Source organism: Pieris rapae, chromosome 8 (assembly GCF_905147795.1).
Source record: "Pieris rapae chromosome 8, ilPieRapa1.1, whole genome shotgun sequence".
Lineage (NCBI taxonomy): Eukaryota > Metazoa > Arthropoda > Insecta > Lepidoptera > Pieridae > Pieris > Pieris rapae.
Genome location: NC_059516.1, coordinates 6,851,412 through 6,869,102, shown reverse-complemented (window position 1 = coordinate 6,869,102; position 17,691 = coordinate 6,851,412). Strand labels below are relative to the sequence as shown.

Sequence of the window (17,691 nt, the reverse complement as noted above, 5' to 3'; positions counted from 1 at the left end):
ATTTAGGCTTTAGTCTGTAATCCTGAAATCCTAATCTATTTCTATTTGATTTATATTTTTCTTGTAAGCAAAATTATTGAAAATAATTAATTATAAATTACAAAAATATTATATTTATATTTGAGCTTATATGTACAGAATACCTCCCAGTATTCCTGCGGTGTAGACATTTTCCTTAAAATAGGGAAACAAATTATTATGGAATTACTAAACCTAAAACATTTTGCCTTTTTTATTAACATAATTATGTGCTCTAGGTACTCTAGAATAATAATACTAAAAAAAATATTACACAGATCACATACGGGAAATTATTTAGAATTTAGAAGATCCGGAAACCCCAATGATAAGATTATTATCACCTGATTTTAATTTGGAAAAGTTGGTAGACTGTATTTTTTAAGTTGAGTTTAAATTTTTTTGCGAAAATCGCAAACTATTTGCGAAAGTTTTCATGTAGTATTATTAATACATTTTAAATTTTATTAAATATCTCACAGTAGAAAATAAAAGGTTTTGGTATTATTGTTTTAACAGAAATGCATTATGTACAAAAATATGTGGAAAAGTTACAAAATCCTAAAACAAATAATACTCCAATAAGTAATGGATTTAAAACAAACATATTTCTATATTGTAGCTACTATAGCTTCTATTCTCAAAAGGTATGTTAAAAAGAAAAATCTGTTAAAAAAAATAATTTATATATTTTTATTCAAAATTATATTCTCTTTTTTTCAAGGTTTTGATGGCACTTTATGAAAAAAATATAGAATTTGAGCCTCTGTTAATCGATATTACGAAAGGAGAGCAATATTCTTCATGGTTTCTCGAAATCAATCCCAGAGGGGAAATTCCTGTGTTAAAAGTTAATAATGCTATAATACCAGATTCAACTAGAATTTTGGATTACTTGGAATTTTACCTAAACCAAGGTTTATTATTTTCATATTCATTTATTAGCACTTATTATATTTATTTAATTTAAATATGATTTCTATTTTTCAGAAACTCCCCCATTAATTAATGTTTCGGCAGACAACAAAGTAATGAAAAATGTCAACATGTTTCGAGAGATGATAGAGGCTTTACCCGCAGGCCTTATCACTGTTGGTTCATTCTTTCACCCTCATTTGTGTGGTACACCAAAAATGCCATTTATATTACCTGTACGAGAAGTACTTAAAAGTAATGTATTTTAATGAAATTTGATGGGTATATAATAGCATTATTAAGAAGATGATGAACTAATTATTCTTTTAGATGGCGATTTATCTAACTCAAATAATTTGAGAAAATTAGCAAAGACAAATCCAAAAGCTGAAAATATTTTACTCTATAAAGCAGAAATACAAGATAGAAAGCATGAAATTATTACAAATGAAGAAGAATATTTGAAAGTATTAAATGTAGTGGATGATGTTTTGTCACATGTTGAAGATCAATTAACAAAACAGTATCAAGGTAAAGGGGTGTTATTATGAACATCATCAAACAGACATACTTAATATTTAAGCCATTGGCAAAGTAGTAAAATTTTATTAATATGAAATCAAAGCTTTAGTTAAGTTACTTCTGGTTATTGTGCATACTTATTATTATAGACAAACCTAATAACAAACATTTAATTTACAGAAAATTGGCTGTGCTGTGAGCAATTTAGTATTGCTGATATCAATTTAGCTGTGTTACTACAACGTCTCTGGGAGTTAGGCCTAGAAGAGAGATTCTGGACACGAGGGAAACGTCCTCATATTGAACAATATTTTGAGCGTGTAAAGGAACGAGAATCATTTAAAAAGACAATGCCAAGTCTGCCTGTACATATTAAAATGATAGTTACTTCACAGCCTCCCGCATATATTGGGGCAGCAGGTGCTATCTCAGCAGGAATGGTTCTTGCTTTGGCCTATTTCTTTAAAAAACTTATATATTAAAAGGAAAAGTATTAAGAAAAATTTAGGCTGTGTATCAGAAGTACAACAAATGTACTCGCATTTGTATTTATATAATTATTCTATAATAACTTAATCTCAATTATACTTCAGTATTATATTTACTATAAGAGTAATAAGATGTTTTGAACAGGTAAAATATTTATTTTAAAATTTGTTTAAATAAAATATTTTACTGTAGATAATTAAATTAAAATGAGAATAAAAAATGTCACACTTTAAGTGTTTAAATAAACTATCACAAATTAATTATTTAAAATCAGGTATCAATATATAAAAACCAACTTTATTACAGTAACAATAGTCACATCAAATACAAACAATAAATCAATATTATAAAGTTATTTTCAACAAAATAAATGGAAACAAAATTGTGCATCATTTGTTGCTGAATCAAATAAATTAAAAATTATATACCTCATTGATAACCAACCTCAACTATATAAGCTACAACAAAACCACTGTACAATTATTATTTCCCAAAACAAAAAGGACACCTAAACCTTAAGTAACTTCTTCATTTTATCTACTATCTTCTGTTGTGTCATTTTCTTGGATTTTATTAATAGGCATACCCATAAAATGTTTGCTATTAGTTAAACTAGATCTTTTTCGACTTGGTATATTTGTTTGCACTGGTTTATCACTGTTGTACTTAAACAGGCCTTGTCCTGGCAAGTTAGGCTTAACGCTGGGAATTGTATACCATACTCTGTATGTCACAAACCAAGATAATATAGCTATAATTCCACTGATAAACTTCTCAACCATAATATGATAATATAATATAGTTGAAACTAACATTACATCCCATAATAGCTGAAGACAAGCAATTGCTATGAGAAGTGCCCTGACATATGGTGTAAACTTTTCATAAGAAGTCTTTAAAATATTCATATCATCAGGCTTTATATTCCGCAATGGATTTTGACTTGGTGATTTATCATTTTGACTTCTTGAATAATTTTCATCTCTAATAAAATCTTTTATTCTTTCCCAACCATTAATAGCTTTAGCTTCTTCAATCAAGACTAGACTGGAATATATCAATATAAAACAGTGTCCAGAAATATCAAAGCCATTCCAGAAATGTCCATTTTTCAAACAGGTGACTTTGCTATCAAATTTGTTTGAATTGCATCGGCCATATTTTGTTTCTATTATATTAAAAACTTGTGTCCAACAGTACCATGATATAGTAGCAATTAATAATCTTGATAAATGAGAAGTAACAATTACTTTTCTTTTCCCACAACAAATAGTGTAAGATGTGAGTACAACATAAGGCACAGACAAAAATAGTGTCCAAAACCACCCAATTTTCACAAAATATTGATTAAAAATGTTATCACTTCTCGAAAAGTATGTTTTAGGAAACGTAAGAACGTCTGCTATTAGTGAAAGTAAAAAAAGTGCACCCAAGTAAATTGCAATTTTTAAATTTGTATCAAAGAATAACACTTTTTTGCAAAGATGCACAATCATTAAGACCAAAACTTCAAAAATTGATGCTTGCTCGGCTGTTGGTTTTGTTCCTTTGTAGTCGGTATTCGACTCATTTTGAAACTTAAAATGCATTCGAGAGTTTTTTATATTACCTCTAGCAGTCATGGTGCCATTAAGTTTTACACAAATTATAGTACAATCAAACAAATTATAAACAGATCTTAGATTTTGGATAACCACAATTTCTAAATTCTAGATAACTTAATTTTATATAGTAAAAATAGAATCCTTAAATTAGAAAAATTACAGAGTAACTTTTAAATAGATAGTAGCATGATAATTGTCTAAATTCCAATGTCTACATTCTATTCCACCTACTACCTACATAAAATAGCTATTCTAGCTGTCAGTTTTCATCGATAAAAGAAGAAAGTAGTAAACAGTGGCTTATAAGACATAAACGATAGAATAACTGAAATAAGCATCGTATGACATAAATTTACGTTCATCGGTCTGTGACTGTGAGTGAAGTTCGTAATCTGTGGATAGCATCCGCGTCGCGCATAATTATTATCAATGTTATTCTGATTCCCTCCTTTTCTTTGGGTTTTTAATATATAAGCTAAGTTTACTTTTTGCATGGTGTGAAGCCATATAAGGCTTGGAAAGAATAGATTTTAAAGTTCATTATTGTCTACATTCCGAAATTCAGAATGCGTAAAGTATCGAAAAGCAGAACAGACGATGATGTCGTTTCTTCAACGAACGGCTCCGGATCGCTTGCTAACGACGATCAACCAGGAGCGGACCAATCAGGGGAGCAGAATGAAAGTGAGGCGTCCAAACATAATGATAGTATCAACGAAGACGACTCCGAGCATAATACCAGTAGATCCAGAACTAAATCCAGGAAAAGTAAAGGTGGAAAAGGTAAAAAAGATGATACTGATGAAGATATTGAAATTAAAAATAACGTCAATAGTGATGACGATAACGAAGAGTCAAAAGAAACGAAAAAAAGAACTCCCAAAAGTAAGGCCAAAGGCAAAGCTAAAAAAGGAAAAACTGTTAGAGAGTCCAAAAATGAAGATGATGAAGAAGAATATGAGGTCACCCATTCTGTAAATGACTTAAGTAATAATAATTATAAAGACAATATTTATTACTTTATTAAATGTTTTAGGTTGAAAGTATAATAGATTCAAAAAGAATCAAAGGTAAGCTTCACTATTTGATACGATGGAAAGGATTCAGTGCAGATAGTGATTCATGGGAGCCACATGACACATTGTCATGTCCTGATATTATTAGTAAATATAATGAGGAAGTGAGTATAAAATAGGTTTTTATGTAAAAAGATTCTTTTAGAACAACAAAATTTATTGCAAATTTTATATGCTTGTATTTCCATTTCACCTATTTAAAGTTGTAATAATATCATTTAACAGCATCCATTTGTAACACATAATGTTTGTATTACAATTCCTGTTCTAGTTCTCATATATACAGAATTAAAATTTAAAGCAGCTCTAACTATCTCATATTTACCTTTAGATTATCTTTAGATTAAATTTTACAAACTCTTTTTAATAAAATTGCAGAAAGAAAATCCTCCAAAGAAAGGCAAGAGGAAATCCAAAAAGAAAGAAAGTAAGGTTCCGGCAAAAAGAACCAAAACAAGCTGGGACAGCGAACATGCAGATGAAAATGCTGAGTATGAAGTAAGTTTTCCTTCACTTTGACATAATTTTGGGGTTAGATTTTAAATTCAGTATCACAAATTTGATGATAATGAGTATGTAGAATTCTCGGGGGACCTTGATTGGAATACCTCTGTATGATTTGAAGTAATTTATGCTGCTGGAGTCTTAGTATTTAATTTTTTTAAATATTTTGAGCAATGTATTGAAAATTATATACAATCTGCCATTTTAAACCTTTCTATTGGTTACTAGAGATGTCACATTCTGCATAAAAAAATCGGTTTTTTAATTAATGGATTTGTATATTCAATGAAAATACATAATTGTTTTTTATTTATTTATCTATTATTTCTTCATTTTTTAATGTTAATGTTATAGAATAATCAACATTGAAATAAACCTAATTTCTTATTGATATATTTTAGGTGAAATGCCTATTAAATATATATGTATATTTGTCAGAAATTAATTCCGTTCCTTTCACATAAGTTTACTGCTTGCTTCTGCGTTTATTTTATTTTGATTTTCTGTATTAACAAATTCTTACTACAATAATGTGTTTACTTACTTTATTTCCTAAATTTTATATTCAAAAAGTACCCAAAACCGAATCAGAGCACCCCACTATCCTTGTCTGCCCTACCTCTATAGTGTATATAAAAACCCCCCCGCAACCCTCACCGCAGACCAAAGCACGCCCCCCGCCCTCTTTAGTATACATATATATATTTTTTAATTACTGTTACTTCTATAAAGCTAAAAATAAAATGCCTGTGTTTTGGTACGCTAGTGGTTGCATTTCCCGCAGTGCCGGAGCAGTCCAAAAAACCTATAATTAATATTGTTCGGTTAGTATATTAATATAATTTTTTAAATAGCTGTTACATCAACAGCTCTTCAAAGCATCGGATGTATTCGATGTATGTACCATGTATCACATTGTAAATATTGATGTATATCAAATATCCTATTCGTTCGAGGTCTGGGTTATAAAAGACCAGGCATAATATAGATGTCAGGTCGGAAGGTGGCAGATCTCTATTAATTTTATAACCGCCATTTCGACTGTAGATTTTGCCAGTACAGTGTGTGAATAGTGTTACGGTGTGGATTATCCATTAAAAAGCCGATACTTTTTACATTTCTTTTATTTTTTCGTTAATGTGCGTTATTTTATTTGCATTTTTTTGAAACTTTGTAAACGACCGGCATGATGGGCCCGGTTAATGTTAGGTAATATTTTTTTTTTTTTTTTATATACCCACAGAAACCCCGAAATCGTGCTATTGGTTTCTAAATGTTTACCAAATTTTGTATAGTACATATTTGTTTTACTTGCTTTAAGTAAATCATGTCAAATATGTTTTACCCATGGTCTTTCTTGGAACTGACATTGACATGAACTGTTATGGAATGACTTATTATGTATGGTGTTTTAATAGACAACATTCTGTTTTATCTTTACTATTCATGATATATGTTTAAAATAAAATATAGAACATTTTTTATTTAAGGTGGACCGCATATTAGAAGTCCATCGCAAGAAGAATGGTGAACGAGAGTTTCTCATCCATTGGAAAGGGTGGTCTAACAAATTTGACTCTTGGGAACCAGAGAAAAATTTAAACTGTCCGGATTTAATAAAAAAATTCATGGATAAAGTTAGTATTTTTTTTTAATTCATAACTTTTTTTTTTCGATGACACATGTATAGATGGAGGATCTTTGCTACACCACATTACACTCGACCTTCATACAAATTAAATTGCTATAATGCGATGATCATACGACAGAAGTGATTACAGGTACGATCGGAGGACTTTAGCCGGTGTTACCTTCTTACATAAATTGCTAAATAATCATATACAGAGCAGTGACCTCTTACAGGGTCACTGCAAAATTGTAGTTCTCTAGGTCTAAAATCATCAATATTTTCCAAGTTCCTTCTGCCAAAAACAATCTAGGAGTTCAGGCACCTCTCGTTCGATTTGTTCCCAACTTTAACGGATTGAACACAGCTTATCCGGAGCTGGATATATTCGGCAGTGGGCTGATCGATTTTAGAAAAAACATTGTTGGGTGCCTTTCTCAAACCGAATTCGCTGTTTTGCTGATGATTTTTTTTCTCTACTTTAAGTACCAACATTCTTTCTTCATTTTTGGTAATTTTATTTTATTTTATTGTGTAATTGTCTTATCTTGTTTATGTTTTTAATTGTATTTTTTTTTAATTCCTATTTTTAGCAAAACTTATGTTTACATATATTGTCGTACATATCAGATAGAAGATTTTATAAAATTCATCAGTAGATTTCGTAATATGTATGATGTTGTAGACTTAATAAATAAATAAATTACAGGTGAATGCGGCCCAGTTGATCGAGGGGCGTAGTCTTCGAGTGGCGCCGGAGACGACCAACAGATTCACACTTCAAGCCCACTCTACGGGACGTCGTCTCAGCAAGCGCAAGGGGCAAAGGCAACGGTAAAATAGCATCAAAACTCTGTTATGCTTGTTGCCAGCATGTTAAAACTTCTGTATGGCAATTTTTTCTAAGGTAAACAATAAAGGCTCAGCGATGCTAGTGTGCAACACTATCGTTTTACATTCAATGTTTTGATCGCGCCATTTATAAATTTAAAAATAGAATCGAGTGTCGTTTGACACAGATGGTGTTCATAATCAATTGATTTCCTTTTTGTTTCAGAGTGCGATACGATGATGCCGAATGAGGCGTTTACCGGCAAAAGGTTCTATTAAGATATAAATATATAATAGATAAGATATAAGAAATAAATTTTGTGAATATTTTAAGGTTAATTAGAAGATACTCTCCTAGATCTATGAGCTGATCTATTCTTGATATTTAACTTATAGGAATCATTTTTGTTGATGTTCATTTCTGTAAAAAAATTAAAATAACATTTGAACTATAAATCAGTAAATTACCGAGTACTTTAAAATGTACTAAGCTGAACTAATTACTATTAACTTTAGTACAATAATATGTATAATATGATCCATATTATACATATTATTGTACTAAGGTTACATATATGATAGGTGTGTAATGGTTTCATTAATGCTAAATCCCCTATGGCAAAATATATAATTTGCTTATTTAAATATTTGGACTGGACTCCAAATGCCCTTCTCGAATTAGTTGGGTTGTACAATTAAGAGCAAATTTTAATTGTAGGCTTCTAAGGTTTTTCTGGCGGTTTCTTCACGATGTTTACATTGACTGTATGAGCAAGCTTTGCATGCACGTAGAATGATTAATGCATTGGTGCATAGGTGGGATTCGAACAATTTTTGATCTAAGGGATGTAAGTTGTTCGAGGATTTGTAATGTTTTAGTTTGAAATATTTTTTTATTAGAAGTCACATATAATTTGATATGATTTCGGTTAAGGGGCCATATTCTTCTTGGGTCTTATTCGAGTTCTTCACACCTATCTTTTGTCTAGGTCATGTGCAATTGAAACATCTATATGTATCTAACATAGATCATAATACTATATATAAGGATCCCAAAGTTTTAAGAAAAAACGATTTATCGCGTTTATATTAAAATTATATATTTAGGTAAATATAAGAAAAAATCTATAATAATTAGTGTGTTCGAACGAATTTCGAATGATCTTCCATCTTTCACCCTTTTTAAATTTGTGACATTTGAAGAATTTTGTATAATGACAGAATGATTTTTGTACAATAAATACACATTTATATTTAATTACCATTTAAACTGATAACGTATCTTTATTGAAATACTTTTACTTGGTTATGACATTTATAATTTATATAATATTATAAAATTGTATTAGGCTCAACTGCTAAAATAAATAACAAAAAATACAAAATAGCATAATCTGCTGTATCTCACACCATTACCAATGTGTTTTACTGATAGATTGCATTCTGCTTAAAACTTATAGATTCAAGGGTGGAATATCTGATCATTTTTATTTAAATAAAGACTTCCTTTATATTACACCTACAAATACCATCGAGTTTAAGATTACATGTTTATCATGCATTACATTGTATTGTTTTGTGAATAGTTGTAACGTAATAAATAGTATATAGTATAGTAGTGGTTTTATTATGTAACAATACTAAATTTCTCAGAAAAGTAATTAATGTTCTTACCAATACATACGAGGGTGGTCCGATATGTACTTAACCTCAAAAAAATCAACAATATTTTGTACTTGTAAGTTTAATTCATTTGCCCCAGCAATGTTCAAACTTGACTGAAAACTAAGTCTTCCGGATGGACATCATCCAGATGGATGCAGACGCAAAGTATTTGATTGTTTGACCTTCTGCAAGTAATATGGTAGGTGTAGACAACACCTTTTGATTCCCAAATCTTCCAGTGAACGGTGGCGATCGACCATCACGGCCGATGGGACAGTCTCTCTCGTCTTTGGAGCACGTTCCTGTTGAAACTCATTGAACCAATTTTTTATGGTCGCCATTGATGGAGAAGAGTTACCGTACACAACATCAAAGCACTGATTTCGCGGCACGATTTCCTTTCCTAAAACAAGAATCGAATAACCGACCGAAATTGCTTTTCTTAAAATTGTTCTGTTGATGCTATAGCTACTTATCGAACCGCCCTCGTATAGTAGTAGGCCTAAGCGGTGATTTCGGGATTTAATTCAGCGTGGCAGATTAAATATTAATATACAGGGGGATACACCTTGTACCCGCTAAAGTACTTATACCAAATATGAGCCCCATATATGTATATGGCCGCCTGTCAAGAATACAGGATCAGATAAGTAAAAAAAATAATCATAAGAAATGCTCGAACGCGTCATATTAAGGTAGGGCGAGTTAATTACATGCTAAGAAGTGTATATTTCAGTAATCGTCATCTCGACATTCTCGAGCGTAGCTGATTTTTTATTTTGAAGGAAATGATTCAAGGATGACAAATAATATATAATCAGGCGATTTCCCCAAGCCTAAGGTTTTATAATTATAATAATCGAAGTACCATTAAGCCTTCAACTGAAATTCGTTTCCAGAAATAAAATTATCGTCAATTAAAAATAAATTGCTACTATTATGTAGCAATTTAAAAAGATGTGCTGTATTGCTATTTATATAGTAGTTTTATATACTACTGACCATTATAGCGTCATGATTTTTTGATTGACCTCGGAATTTGTAAAGTAATATCAAAGTATGAAGTCTCGTAACACATTTCTGCACATCTTTCATCAATAATAATTTATCTAATGGTTTTATTTATAATTTCCTTCAAAAACCCCACCTTGGCAATGGTGAAGTGACCAGCGACGTCGCCAACTAGTTCGTATTATATTTATATATATATATTGTTCGTATTATATGGTGCCGTAATGCCGTCCGTCCAAGCCGGTTGCCTTTCGTTGTTTTCCTTATATACAAATAAAAAAAGGTTTTTGAACGATTGTATGCATGTTTTAACATGAGTACGTAAATTTTTTTAAAGGTTAGATTATAATAGTTTTTCTTTGTAGTATTTGTTATTTTTATATAATCGGTGCAAGGATATGTTGCACAAGTGTGATGTTTTATTTTCCAGAATATATATTTTTCTACGTAAAAAGTATAACTTAATCGGTTTTATAAATATTTAATAATATATTAATAAATTTTATGCTTAAACATAACCTTATATAACAATAATAATGTCTATAGTTCCTGTATGAGTTACAGCTACACTAATCCTTCTAAGTCGGGTCGCGGAGGAGCCACAAGAAGTAGTTTGAACTGCTGCGGGGGAAGGGGGCGAGGCACGGCGAGGGGCGGGAGGGTGAGCAAGGCCGAGGGAAGGCGCCGCCCGCACTCGCACACAGCGGACACTTCGCAGTCAGCGTGGAAGGCCCGCGAGCAATGCGCCGTCCGGACGCCTACGCGTGTCTCCAGAGCCTCGCCGCACCGCACGCAGCGACCCTGAACTCTCAGACCTCGCCTCGCTACACTCAGCGCCCTTGCAAGCGCCTCGTGCGCTTCACGGCCCGCTATCCTCCCCGCGGACTGCCACATAGCCCGGCCGCTCGCTCCGTCCGCCAGGATGCTCCTTACCTGTGCGGAATTACACGATTTAACGAGCAACTCCTTGAGCGGCATGTACGCTACCGCCTCGAACAACGTGGCCGGTGGCAGAGCGTCTACGCTGCGCACGAGGCGGGTCCACATTTCGGCGGCGACGCTACGCGGGACCGTGGGGGCGATCCTCACGCACAACTTGCTCGCCTCGTCGGCCAGCGCGGGCCTGTGCTCCTCGGGGGCGTTTCGGATCAGGCGTAGCGAGGCGTCGAGCGCTCCCGCGTGGTCCCCTACCGCCTCGAGGCACATGGGCTCCGCGTGTTTCGGCCCCAATTCTTTGACTAGTGAGAGCGCGTCCTCGGGCCGCACGATCCCGGCGTGAGCGGTCAGAAATTGTTTGACTTCGGTGGGTCGGGTGATGCAGAGGCATCGCAAGTAGAGGGCGGCGACGTCGCCCGTCAGGCGTTCCATGTCCAGCAAGCACTTACCGAACTCGAGAGTGCGCTCAGGGGTCAATTGTTTGACGACAGGTGCGAGGGATTCCATGGCCTCGTCGGTGAGCAGGCTCGCGGCGGCGTTGGGCCGCAGTTTGATCAACGCGGGAAGATACTCGTGCAGTTGGCTCTTTGCCGCCGAATCGACTTCTATCCGTGATTGGATGTACTCGAATAGTTCGTCGACGTCCCGTTCGGACGGGTTTTCGATGTCAAAGAATTCTTTTATGGCGAGCTCGTGTTTATTGAGTAAGGTGTCTATCCTCCAGAGAAGCCGCGGTCTGGGCAAAGCGTCCCGATACTGCTGCAGTAGACGCTCGCGGTGTGCCCTGAGTCGTAGTAGGACGTCGAGCCAAGCGCGCTCGGCTTTTTCTCCCGGTATGCTGCAAGCAAGATCTTTTACTTTCTCGATCAGTTCCTGGTCTAGTGGAAGTGATCCGTTGCTCAATTGTCCCGTTATAAATTGCAAGATTTCTAATTTTCTATCAGGCTCCTGAAATTACAATTGTCTTGAATAAATTTAAAAAAACGAGCTAGGACGAACAGAACATTATACTAATATATTTTAATCAATCAATGTAATGTAAATATAATATATTATAATGTTTCCTGCATTTAATTTACTAACCTGTATGTGCACTGAATAGGAAATCAGGGCGCGTGCGACTCTAAGGCGATTTTGTTTCCCTAAGGGGCCAGCGAAGGGCGGGTCCCGGGAGCATTGCTCTACTAACCGCACGGCCGCGCTCGTTTCATGTTCTACTAGGGCACGAAGCGGACATTTCTGTTCACCCTGTTACGAACATGTTCTCTATAAGTCCTAAATTGCCTATTTAAATGGTTAAAACAAGAACTGTTTCTTGTTTTAACCAATAATAACCAAAATAAAATAACAATATTCAAATGATTTTTTTTTATATTATCACGCCTTTTTCCCGAAGGGGGCTGATACCACACATCACCACTTACTATGGTCTCTCACACTTCATAAATTTTCATGACATTCACCATGCATGCTCATGGATTTGATCCAGGTATGTACCTCAAGGCCTACCCAATCTCTCACCATCCACGGTTGCTTTGTATATCCTACTCGTTTAACTCTTCTCATTCATCCGCGCTACATGGCCTAACCACCTAAGCATTACATCCTCTTTAAAGCCACACTGATCAATATTTTATCACTTAATGTTACACCTACGGATACGGCATTTATTTTACTTTTTTTTGCCACATCCAACACTCACGTCGGCATAAGCACTTCCCTATGTACGGGAATTGAGATTTTTTGCTACCCATATTCCCAATATTTTCTGGTCTTTCTACCCCATCGCCATACTTTCTATCCCAAGTAAAGATACAGTCTAAGTACACGAACTTTTTCTCCATCTTACTAAATATCTCATAGTCCTGTTAACACCTCTTTCAAATACCATAGATTTTGTTTTCATGGTCACTTTCATCCTTTTACCATACAAACTGTTTTTCATAACTGTTTCTCATGACAGCTTCTGCAAATTCCCTATCGAAGCCACAAGTATCACTTGGCCGTTAGCTTATAGGAGACAAATCACTGGTAACTGGGACAATTTGTGTGAGAACGGTAAGGTATTTGTACCATGATTTATTAAACACCAGCAGACTCGGCCAAGCGTTGCTGTGGCTAAGATTTTTATTACATAGTAGTAAACTGTTTAAGGGAAACGGTAGGAGAAATTATGTGATACGTTGGTACTTTTAACACCCCTGTGTTAAAATTCAAAATTTATTTATTCATGTAGGTAACAATGTACACTTATGAACGTCAAAAAAGGCCATCTGCCAATTGCGGGTATAAATTGACATGTAAGCTATCCTATCTTTTAAGTTAGATCAAACCGCACACGGTGTGTAAATTTGATTAATATCGGTTCAGTAGTTTAGGAGTCCATAACGGACAAAAAACGTGACAGGTAATTTATATATATTAAGATTTAATCAAAACAGGTTTGCATTGTATGGCGAGTTTATGAGTGGAATATTATGAATAATGTCGTGGCAAAATAAACTAGGCATAGTTTATCTGTCCAGTAAAACATTCATCGATCACGTTGTACGCTCACCTCCTCATGAAGTAGCGTATGTAGGGCGTCGTGTCTCGCCGATGGCTTTGCGTGTGGCGGAAGCGGTCTACAAGCGGGCGAACGAGCGGCCAACGCGTCAGCCGCCGCAAGAACTAGCGCCCCACCCGCGCATTGACAATCGCCACGCAATCTACACTCAGGGTCTACGTATTGGACTAGTTCGCGCATGGCACCGCTACATCCATCTGTACTAACAAACAATATACGGTAAAACAGTAGAATTAAAGCGTTCTTCTCTTGTTTGAACATTAACTTCAACAATCGCTTTCAGATACCTCATACGGTTATTAAATGTACGTCCGCAATTTTAAATTCTTAATCACAACTGTTGTATTGCATAAGTATTAAAATGTTATAAAAAAGCTTTAGAAGGAATATATTAAGTTTTATTTTGTAACAACTAACTAACATTACATAGATATAATGTATACTATAAGTCTGTGTTTCAGAAAGTCAACAAAATATATATCCACTAAAATAAGATGGTTATTTTATTTAGGTACGTAAGAACATACCTAGAGCAGCAGCAATGGCCGCGACGCCCCGCCATAATTTCCTTTCCCGCGTAAACAAACTGGCGCGGTGCGGGTCTATGGCTGTAAGAGGTAAAGATGCGACTACACGTTCAACTAGATCTGGCTCGAAATCGGCCAGCCTCTCCATTAACGCCTGAAAAAATTGTCTCATCTAAATATAAGAGAAACGCGTTCCAGAAACTGAAATGAACTAGTAACAGGCTTATATTTTTTTGTAATAGAAGGAAAACGATTAGGGGGCACACCTTATGTTAAGTGATACCGCCGCATCGACAATCACATTGAATCGCAAGTGCGCTGCTGGCCTTTTTTAGAATTGGCTCTTTTCTCGATTAACCCTTAGTCGAATTGGTTCAAAAATATTATTAACTGACATAAGTTGTTAGAGAGATTAGTTGTAGAGTCTGTGCTTTCACTACCGGGTGCTGAGCGTCCCGGCGGAGGACGCTCAGAGGGGGTAATAAAATTAATAAATAATTTCACTAGACTAACTTTTAATGAAATATTGTTATTATTTCAAAACTTTTGAACAATTACCTGAGTAAAATCTGGAGTCGGCGGGTTGTCAGCCATGTCGCCACGCACGGCAGCGTCTCCAAGTGCCTCTACAAACGCATTTTCTCGCGAACAATTTTCCCACAGACACGACCATAACTCGTCACTGTAGTAAATATATTTTAAACACCGAGTCTATTTACAGAGTGTGGAATTAATCATACAAGCACCAATAAGTGGATACTTCAGTAAAAAAATTCAAATGTTGCACATTTGAAACAATACCGCAGTGAGTCTGTAAATATAGAATTATTGGGCTTACTAGAGAGCAAAAAAATCATGAAAACTTACCTTAATCCAAATTTAAAGCACAATTTAACAACTTGCACTGCAACGTTTTTATTGCTGAGTATATGCGGGCGCTCGGAAATATTTATAACGAATTCTCTCGCAAGCTCGCTACTTTTTGGTCCCTGAGTCGAGCAAAGCAATTTTAGTGCTTGTAAATGATGTCCTGAAGCCATAAATGCCTGAGCTCTAGTCAGGATATCACGGGGGCCTATTCGCACAATGCCACGACGTCCCAAGATAGACAATGTCCCTTCAGAAACGCAAGCGCCGGCTAAAGCACTATCGCCGGCTTTACACATGGCCTGTGATACACGACCATCTGTCCAATGTCCCTTAAAAAAAAATATCCCTTTAAAACTGAGCTTTAATAAAAACTTAATTTATTTCCAAAACATATTACTGTACAAATCAATATTTTAATTACCTTAAAAAATGCAGAAGCATATACAGGTTCAATATGAGACAAATCCAAAGGTTTGTCATAATCATCACCCCAAACACGGAGATTCTCCTCAGAATCAAATATTGTCAAACTACCACCAAGCCACCCAAGCCACAAAGGTGTAGTTTTTAATTCTACTCTTTTTACAGGCTTGAGTCCTAACTTACTTCCTGGTCCAGTAATTGTAACAGTAAGCCATTGAAGCACTAAGCCTCTGGCACATACCAGTAAGCGGTTGTTGGGATCAAACCATTCAATCACAGGCATCAAATTTGAAGGTTCAGCTATACGTACTCCAGCAGCCTGTCCTCCAGCTACGACTATAACACGAGTGAGAGTAACCAAAGCTAATATCCTGGCATCTCTTGCAGCCATAGCCAAAACTTCCCCTCTTGCACCAGAGAACAGGCAGGATACTTTTGCAGATCGAACACCCAATGGTCTTGAAAATCTTATAAGCCACACTGAACCACCTGTGTCCAGTGCTAATCCAGCTGTACCTGCCCATGTTACCCTCAAAATACCCCAAGTTTCTCCCCCTAGTGTTATTTTACGTAATACAACCCCTTGTAGACTTTCGTACTGGAAAACATGCCCTCTTGCAAAACCCACCAAAAGACGGGTACTGTCATAATTATATGCCAGGCAAGTGACTGCACCACAATCTCCATTGCCATTACATACCCACCTTAAAGTCTGATCATGAAATGATAATAAATGCCCATGTGCAGTGCCAACAGTTAGTCTACCATTGCTACCTACACTTAAAGCAGTAGCTGGTCCAGCAGAAGATCTTTCCTGAAAAAATAACAATCAATTCATCTAATAGAAATATGACATTAGTTCCCTAATAAATTGTGATACAAATTATATAATAAGCAAACTAATCTAGTCTCTTTTTTAACAATTCCTGATTAGAACACAATTTCACTAACAAGACATTTAAAAATAATATATTTCACTATTTAAAATCCTTTGAAAAAAATATAATTAACCTCTGCTTGTGTAAGTTGTTGTGAGACTGCTTGCAAGAAATCAACTTGTAAAGCAGAACATGTTGCAGGTTCCTTAGCTTCTTTCTCTGTCACTTCTTCAGCCAATTCTATTTCAGCCTGTTCATTAACATCAGAAGATAAGATTTCTTCTAAAGTTGGTGCTTCACTAGCTGGTAGTGCATATTCTTCCTCATCCAACTTGAAAATAGCATCATTTATAATTATGCCTTATATTTAATGAACAAAATAGTTGTTCAGTTTTTTGTTGATGGAAATACTAGTTATAGTTATTAATTAGTTAGTTACTTACTTACCTCTTCAAAGTCATCATAGCGAAAGCTTCCCACTGATTCAATATCAGAATCTAGCAAAGATGGTATGGATGGTGTTTTTAAAGTATCCATCATTAATAATTCAGCTAATTTGCTTCTAATATAAAATAAACAACGCTTTTAAAAATAATGTTTACTAAGCATATTTAAATTTTACATATAGTCCATAAATGCAGAAATTTATATAATATATAAGTAAAGTTTCAGAATCCAATATCGTACGACGCCTACCTAAATATTATATATATGGATAAATTTTATCTCTTATGCCTTGTTTATTATTGATAATGCTAGTACTTTACGTGTACTTGACTTGACTGGTCTTATTTATTATTAACTCATACTCCTATGTTTAAAAATATATTTATGGTTTCACTTTTTTATGTAATTTGTAAATATTTTATATTACAATAAATTACTAACACTAAAGATAAAAGAGTATTAGTAACGTAGTATAGAAAAACGAGCCACACAATTTTAGACTACACAAATTTCAAGGTAGTCACGCCCACTTAACTTCAGCCCCAGAACTAAAGTCTAAAACCTAAAAGCATGGATTTATATATATGTATTGATTTACACTATTGTTTACCGTTGCTATTCTTAAATAAAAGAAACAACATCTTATAGGCGGAACTGTTTTTTGTTTAGACGGTTATTTCATTTATTTATTTTTATACTAGTTCAGTTTGGGTACTAAAAAGTATATTGTACATTTAATATTTATAAAAAAATAAGTAGATTGCAGTATTTTTTTCTTAATG

General features: G+C 34.7%; 4 protein-coding genes across 6 annotated transcripts; 2 read left to right on the top strand and 2 right to left on the bottom strand.

Moving 5' to 3' along the window:
- The first annotated feature begins 392 nt into the window (after positions 1–392).
- Positions 393–2,193, top strand: LOC110992111 (ganglioside-induced differentiation-associated protein 1). The gene is made up of 5 exons (XM_022257795.2): positions 393–665; positions 743–935; positions 1,009–1,188; positions 1,264–1,464; positions 1,636–2,193. Exons 1-5 carry the CDS (start codon positions 540–542, stop codon positions 1,935–1,937), a joined length of 1,002 nt encoding a protein of 333 aa, XP_022113487.1. The 5' UTR covers positions 393–539; the 3' UTR covers positions 1,938–2,193.
- Positions 2,194–2,221: 28 nt separating this feature from the next.
- On the bottom strand, positions 2,222–3,760 carry LOC110992110 (acyl-coenzyme A diphosphatase FITM2). The gene has a single exon (XM_022257794.2). The coding sequence runs from the start codon at positions 3,564–3,566 to the stop codon at positions 2,478–2,480; it is 1,089 nt and encodes a 362-aa protein (XP_022113486.1). The 5' UTR covers positions 3,567–3,760; the 3' UTR covers positions 2,222–2,477.
- A 166-nt stretch (positions 3,761–3,926) lies between these two features.
- On the top strand, positions 3,927–9,201 carry LOC110992166 (chromodomain-helicase-DNA-binding protein 2). Of its 2 annotated transcripts, none has more exons than XR_006750364.1 (6): positions 3,927–4,510; positions 4,585–4,728; positions 5,003–5,122; positions 6,619–6,765; positions 7,465–7,662; positions 7,813–9,201. XR_006750364.1 is itself a non-coding variant. In XM_045629081.1 (6 exons), the coding sequence occupies exons 1-6, from the start codon at positions 4,115–4,117 to the stop codon at positions 7,835–7,837; spliced, it is 957 nt and encodes a 318-aa protein (XP_045485037.1). In that variant the 5' UTR covers positions 3,927–4,114; the 3' UTR covers positions 7,838–9,201. The 2 variants fall into 2 exon arrangements, 1 of the variants encoding a protein (XP_045485037.1); XM_045629081.1 differs by having other exon boundaries at positions 7,465–7,589.
- A 1,545-nt stretch (positions 9,202–10,746) lies between these two features.
- LOC110992150 (vacuolar protein sorting-associated protein 8 homolog) lies at positions 10,747–17,581 on the bottom strand. 2 transcript variants are annotated; one of them, XM_045629080.1, is made up of 10 exons: positions 16,910–17,580; positions 16,596–16,793; positions 15,583–16,398; positions 15,159–15,490; positions 14,850–14,973; positions 14,292–14,445; positions 13,756–13,961; positions 12,282–12,446; positions 11,648–12,146; positions 10,985–11,195 (listed from the first exon to the last, which is right to left on the bottom strand). In XM_045629080.1, exons 1-10 carry the CDS (start codon positions 17,000–17,002, stop codon positions 11,122–11,124), a joined length of 2,661 nt encoding a protein of 886 aa, XP_045485036.1. In that variant the 5' UTR covers positions 17,003–17,580; the 3' UTR covers positions 10,985–11,121. The 2 variants fall into 2 exon arrangements, with proteins under 2 accessions (XP_022113542.2, XP_045485036.1); XM_022257850.2 differs by having other exon boundaries at positions 10,747–12,146; positions 16,910–17,581.
- Positions 17,582–17,691: the final 110 nt, after the last annotated feature.

Excerpts from the sequence above, each read along its gene's own strand:
- LOC110992166 (XM_045629081.1), top strand. The coding sequence starts at position 4,115 with ATGCGTAAAGTATCGAAAAGCAGAACAGACGATGATGTCGTTTCTTCA. Across the intron at positions 6,766-7,464 it reads TAAAAAAATTCATGGATAAA|GTGAATGCGGCCCAGTTGAT; the intron begins GTTAGTATTTTT and ends AATAAATTACAG. Across the intron at positions 7,590-7,812 it reads CGCAAGGGGCAAAGGCAACG|AGTGCGATACGATGATGCCG; the intron begins GTAAAATAGCAT and ends TTTTTGTTTCAG.
- LOC110992110 (XM_022257794.2), bottom strand. The coding sequence starts at position 3,566 with ATGACTGCTAGAGGTAATATAAAAAACTCTCGAATGCATTTTAAGTTT.
- LOC110992150 (XM_022257850.2), bottom strand. The coding sequence starts at position 17,002 with ATGATGGATACTTTAAAAACACCATCCATACCATCTTTGCTAGATTCT. Across the intron at positions 16,399-16,595 it reads AACAACTTACACAAGCAGAG|GAAAGATCTTCTGCTGGACC; the intron begins GTTAATTATATT and ends TTATTTTTTCAG. Across the intron at positions 12,447-13,755 it reads ATACGCTACTTCATGAGGAG|GGTGAACAGAAATGTCCGCT; the intron begins GTGAGCGTACAA and ends TGTTCGTAACAG.
- LOC110992111 (XM_022257795.2), top strand. The coding sequence starts at position 540 with ATGCATTATGTACAAAAATATGTGGAAAAGTTACAAAATCCTAAAACA. Across the intron at positions 936-1,008 it reads GGAATTTTACCTAAACCAAG|AAACTCCCCCATTAATTAAT; the intron begins GTTTATTATTTT and ends TCTATTTTTCAG. Across the intron at positions 1,465-1,635 it reads ATTAACAAAACAGTATCAAG|AAAATTGGCTGTGCTGTGAG; the intron begins GTAAAGGGGTGT and ends TTTAATTTACAG.